Source organism: Trachemys scripta, chromosome 7 (genome assembly GCF_013100865.1).
Source record: "Trachemys scripta elegans isolate TJP31775 chromosome 7, CAS_Tse_1.0, whole genome shotgun sequence".
NCBI classification, from domain to species: domain Eukaryota; kingdom Metazoa; phylum Chordata; order Testudines; family Emydidae; genus Trachemys; species Trachemys scripta.
In genome coordinates this window covers 15,449,511-15,455,573 of record NC_048304.1, presented here as the reverse complement: position 1 = coordinate 15,455,573, position 6,063 = coordinate 15,449,511, and the positions used below count along the sequence as shown (strand labels likewise).

General features: G+C 47.7%; 1 protein-coding gene across 2 annotated transcripts in view; it reads right to left on the bottom strand.

Moving 5' to 3' along the window:
• ARL8B (ADP ribosylation factor like GTPase 8B) overlaps positions 1 to 524 on the bottom strand; it is a 30,265-nt gene extending 29,741 nt beyond the window's left edge. The window contains exon 1 of one of the 2 annotated variants that reach the window (XM_034775392.1): positions 216 to 524. In XM_034775392.1, coding sequence (XP_034631283.1) covers positions 216 to 501 — 286 coding nt within the window. In that variant the 5' untranslated portion in view covers positions 502 to 524. The remainder of the gene's footprint in view (positions 1 to 215) is intronic. The other variant, XM_034775394.1, reaches the window with a different exon arrangement.
• Between the last annotated feature and the right edge of the window lie 5,539 nt (positions 525 to 6,063).

Below are 6,063 nucleotides of genomic sequence, written 5' to 3'. Positions count from 1 at the left end.
AGACCCCCCCCCCCCCCCAGATGGACCAAGGAACCTGGATCACTCCTACCCCCTCTCCCCTGTACCCGTCCCCCAAGACACAGAGAACCCCTCCCCCAGCCCAATAGGAGATGGACCAAGGGACCTGGATCACTCCTGCCCCCTCACCCCCGTACCCCCCCCCCGGGGGGCAGTTCCCCTCCCCGCCCAGCCCGCGGGAGCGGGCCCGAGCTCACCGCGATGACGTTGACGAAGGTGGTCTTGCCCGAGTACTGCAGCCCCACCAGGGTGAGCTCCATCTCCTCCTTCCAGAAGAGCGAGCGGAACCAGTCCAGCAGCCGGGACAGCAGCGCCAGCATCGCGGCGGCGAAGCGGGCCGGGACCCTCCGGCACTGGCACTAGCGCTAGCTCCGGCCCCTCGGGGACTCGCGGCGGCGGCGGCTGGCGGCCCCTCCGGCAGCGACTCGCGGGCTGCGGCTCCGGCCAAGGCCAACGCTGCCCTGCTCGCCGCGCCGCGGTCATATGACGGCTCGGCTCCACACACCGGCCGGGGGAGCAAGAGCGGCCCGGCCGGCAGCAGCCGCAAACCCAGCCTACGGCGCCCCCTGCCGGCTAGGTGTCCGCCCTGCGCCCGGGGAGGACTCGTTCTCGCGTCCCTGCCCTGCCAGCGCCGCCCAGCGGCCACCTGAAGGGCTGGGGTTGGGGCAGGGATAGGGACTGGGGCAAGACGGAGATAAACAAGGTCAAAGGTAGGGGCAGGGATAGGGGCTGGAGCAGGAATAGGGGGATAGGGATGGGGCAAGTATAGGGGGTTAGGGACTGAGGCAGGGGCTGGGGCAGGGATAAGCGGATAGGAACTGGGGCTGGTGCACAAATAGGGGTTGGGACATGTGCACCGCACTGCCATCCCCTTCTACTCTCACCCTATCCCCCAAAAGCACCCCCAGACCTCCTCCTCCAACAGCTCTACTGCCCCCATCCCACTCCCTAATACCCCATATAGAGGATTGGAAGGATTCGATTTTTATTGGTCAATGTCACTTTCACTGTATGTACAACAAATATTTCCATGGATAAGAGTGGAAATTTACAAATAGGCAAGGTAAGAAAAATGCTGCTTGAGAGCTTATGAGAGTTCGGTTTAAGGATATTTACTTTGGGTTTTTGACTATTAGTGTTTTGATGGCTATAAAGCTTTAACTTCTTGAATCTCGCTGTCTCTTGTCATTAAATAATTATTGTCTGACACTCCCCATTATCTGACACCTGTCCCATAATTTCCCACAACTGTGAAAATTTAAATCAATAAAAAAAAAATTGAAATGCTTAAAAATAAACATTGATATTAAATGCTGAAATTCTAAGAATATAAACACTGAATTCCACCTAGCCTATTCCAAATGTTCAGAAACTTTGTCAACCCCCCCAACCCCCCCAAAATTATGCAACTGTCTTAAAAATCGTGAGATTTTGAAAAATAAATATTAATAGTAGGTTATTTTTATTTGCCTTCTGCTTTCTGAGCCTGTGGGGTGCGCTTGGGTCACATTTTCCAGCTTTTTTCCAGAATCATTAGGGTTAGAAACTTTTTTTTTCCAAAATGAAAGCAAAGATTTTTGCACAGTCACTTGCCTCCAGGAGCCAGGGCTTTAAACATAAAATATTGATTTATGATAAATCATGAGAATTGGCAACACTGGCCACCACTTGCTATGCCACACAGCTACCCACCCAATACCCCATACTGCTTCCCCCCATAGTGTCCTGAACACCCCCAAATACTTCCACTGCCTCTGATAGCCCATCACCTTCTGATATCCTGCACTGCCCCTGTCTACTATCCACTGCTACCCTGACAACTTCACTGCTAACCCACTGCCCTGTGATGCCCCCCTCTTAAACCTGCTGCACCATTAGCCCTGTGCTGTCCTTGCATCCCCCACTGCCCCACACTCTCCCAAAAGCTCTACTGCTCCCAACCCCACTGCTCTCTGTTCTCCCACATTGCTCCCTATATCTCCACTTTCCCTTCTCCCATCCCACCACCCTGTATTACACCCCCACTCACACAGTGAACCCTCTGATGCAACCTCTTATATCTACTGACTTTCCCGCCCTGACTTCCCCCTTCTACCAGCCCCCTACCTGCTGCAACACCCCAGCCATCCACCCCTTGGAAACAGGTTGCTTATTACATTGAAATTTACTTACCCTTGGAGCCCTGTGCTAGTGCTTGAGAATGAAAAAGAGAAATTGATCAGCCTGGTTTCCCTGTCCAAAATGAGTGAAGTACATAAAGGAAGCAAATAGTGTCAATGGGGAAAAGTAGATTAACGGTTTAAAGTTAGGTTGGCTTCGGTATACTGGTCTGGGCAAAGCTCAACAGTTTGACTCATAGAATTTCAATAAATATGAAAAGAACAGGGGCAAAGTGTTTTCAAGGAGGGACCTTCGGCTTTGGAACCTGCTCCCCTAGATCCAAAATAGCCCATCTGTTGAACTTCGCAGTACAAAGGCATAGCTATTTATTTACTTGGGCTTTGGGGGGAGGCAGGGGCTTGAAATGGGCTGAGGTTGGTAGTTCTCTGATGGGTCAAGTTTTGTTGGGGGCTGTTAGTTGCTAGTTCCAGCTGATTTGCTTTTTCTAATTTATGTCAGTTATCTAGAGTGCTAGGTAGGTACCTTTTGTGTGCCTCCATGAAAAGCCATATATTTTGCATGATTTCAATACCAAACCATGAACTGACCCCAGATTCATCAAAACGGTTTGATGAATCTACTTTTTGATTCAAGACGATGACAAAATCTCAAATGAAGGGAGTATCTCCTGGCATTAGGATTCATTGTATTTCACAGGGTAGTTGTACCATTGCTTCCTTTTAAAATATTTGATTTTTCACAAGTTAAGCCCCATCCTGCAACTACCTCAACACAAGTGCATCCCAGGGGTCTGCCTCCATAAATGTAATTGTAGGACTGGGGTTTAAGTAATAATAATCATCATATGTTCATGTGGTATATACTATATGCTATACTGTAATAAAATATTACATAAAACACACATCTAATATACTATTAATCTTGGAGATTTCACACAATGTCCTAAAGTCATTTAAAAAAAAGAATGAAAAGGGTTCATGAGTACAGTTAGCAATCTCTATAATAAGCAACAGAGGGTCCTCTGGCACCTTTAAGACTAACAGAAGTATTGGGAGCATAAGCTTTCATGGGTAAGAACCTCACTTCTTCAGAAGCAGTCCATAATATTTTATTAAAATATACTTCTGTTAGTCTTAAAGGTGCCACAGGACCCTCAGTCTGAATCTGTAAAAAGCAACAAAGACGGCTACCCCTCTAAGTCCCTATAATGTTGATCTGATAATCCAAGTCTATTGCACCTAGAAAGGAGTTTAGATTAGATCTTCCTGTTGTTGTGCCAGTCTTGTAACAGATTGGGCCTGGTTCCCCTCTCGTTGGTACCACTCTACCTCCATTGCCTTCACAGGAATTAGTCCTAATTAATGTGAGTCAAAAGTCCTATTCCTAAAAGATGTACCGTATTTTATTGATTTAGCTGTTAATACAATGCGATGAATAGGAGACAGTTGCAATGAATAGGAGACAGTTGCATATTACAGTCTGCTCTTTCCCCATGCTCAAGGGAAATGGGCCCAATTTCATAAATTAAATTAATGGAGATATCCTATCTCCTAGAACTGGAAGGGACCTTGAGTCCAACCCCTGCCTTCACTGCAGGACCAAGTACTGATTTTGCTCCAGATCCCTCAGTGGTGCCCTCAAGGATTGAACTCACAACCCTGGGTTTAGCAGGCCAGTGCTCAAACCACTGAGCTAGCCCTCCCCACATCCTTGATGTCATTCCACTGATCTCAGTGGAGTTACACCAGGGCTGTGTGTGGCCCATAAAGTTTTAAAGTTCCCACAAGCAAAGACATTGACAAAGCAGATAGGGTCAGGGTAGGCCGGGCCAGCTCTAGGCACCAGCAAAACAAGCTGGTGCTTGGGGCGGCACATTTTTAGGGGTGGCATGGCCGGCGCCAGAATGCCGCCCCTAAAAATGTGCCCCGGCCGCCCTAGCTCACCTCCGCTGCTGCTGCCAGGGCGCGCGAAACAGCTGATTCGCGCGCTGCTACTTGCCCTCCCTCCCAGGCTCTCAAACCTGGGAGGGGGGGGAGACTCCAAGTGGCCGTGGCACAGCGCCGCTTCTCCCCCTCCCTCCTAGGCTTGAGAGTCTGGGGGGAGGAGGCAGGGCTGGGGATTTGGGGAAGGGGTGGAGTTGAGGCGGGGCCAGGGGTGGGGTAATTAAATAGTGGGGGGGCGGCCAAAATTGTTTTTGCTTTGGGCGGCAAAAATCCTAGAGCCGGCCCTGAGGGTAGGCCCCCTACCTTAAAAGAATAGCAGAAAAAGAAGCAGTCCATAATATTTTATTAAAAGCCAGCAATGACATGAGTGATTGCCAGAGATTTCCAAGCCCCAGTCACAGTGCCAATTACACAATACACAATAAGTTACACACTTTCTTTAAACAATTAATCTTTTCCCCGGGGAGACATCTTTGAGGAGCCCAATGTATTTTTCATTCCTAAAATCATCTAGAACTAGCCCTCCTTGTGCTTAAACTGTGACATTTGCTGTGCCAGACCCAGAGAGGAGGGCCATTAGCTGAACAACTGAGGATGTAAAAAAAAAAAAAAAAAAGAAGTGTAGCCTAACAGATTAACTGTTAGTTATATGCAATGTGGTGGTTTGAAAATAATTAATATTTTGTACCTATCCTTGTTTGCAAGGGTCTCACAACACTTTATATTTTATAAATATTTGGAGCCTGAGCCACTGTAGTATGAGGAACTGAAAAAATGGGTCAGATTTCCCAAGGGAACCAGTCACAATGCGGATGAAAGGCTATGAATAAGCCTCACAGCACCGGAAGCCCCCTGACTCAGCCAGAATTCCTCTGGGCAGCCCATACAAAGAAGAGCTCTGGCATCTTTTGAAAGAGTGAAGCATGCATTCCCCATTGCACCGGGTCAGCTCTGTGTGGAATGGAACAGGCTAATAGCCCTGTGCTCTCTCCATGCCTTCCGACGCTATCAGGAGGCTACCCGCTTTGTTAGCCTAGTGCTGACCCTGCTCCCATCAAAAGCAATGGGGACTTCAGTAGGAGCAGGATCAACACTTGGTGGTCTTGCCTGTACACCTGACTAGATTGGGCAGATCCCTATGCAGGGGCTTCCACTGTAGAGAGAGGAAGGTTTCTTTACCCTTTTTGTCTGATGTATCCTAAGCCAGCCACATGCAGATCCTTAATTCATTAACACTGCTGTCATCTAGGCTGTATACCCATTGCACAGACAAAGTCACAAAGACAAAGAGAGGATCAGTGATTGCTGTAGGTGCAAGCCATTGTACAGAACCCACATTCTGAGTTTCCCATGTGGCACGCCAGCTCCCCACGCTCCCCACTGCTCCTACCAGTGACTAAATGACACATGTTGACCATGAACATACCATGAGAATACTGTATCACATATTTCAGCCCCACACACTTCCTTTATAGACGCATTCATTCTCTGGTCTCCAATTTCTGTAAATCTTCCTCCAAGGTTTGCAGCCTCTCAACCTTTTTGGGGGGCTTCTGTCACTCCTGCATTGCTAATCCTGTCTCTCCTGCATTGCTAACTAAATACCATAGCAGTACTTGATAGAGCATTTTCATACCTGTGAATCACAAGACACTTTACAGATCTAATAGAGATACATGATTTTATTTATTTCTATAATGTTTAGCATATTCCTAATAAGATAATCATCATCATCATCATTAATAGGTCTGATCTTAAGAAGCACTAACCACCTGCAGCTCCCACTGCAATCAATGTGAATTGGGAATGCTCAGCTCCTCTCAGGATCAGGCAAATGATGCTTCATGTTCTGATATTGTAGTCTTCAGCCAGGGCTCTTGAAGCAAATAACATAGCAACTTAATTATTTATTGGTTGGCATTCTGTCCTGGATCTCAGAAGAATGTACACAGCAATACCCTTCTGCTTTGTGATTTGTGTA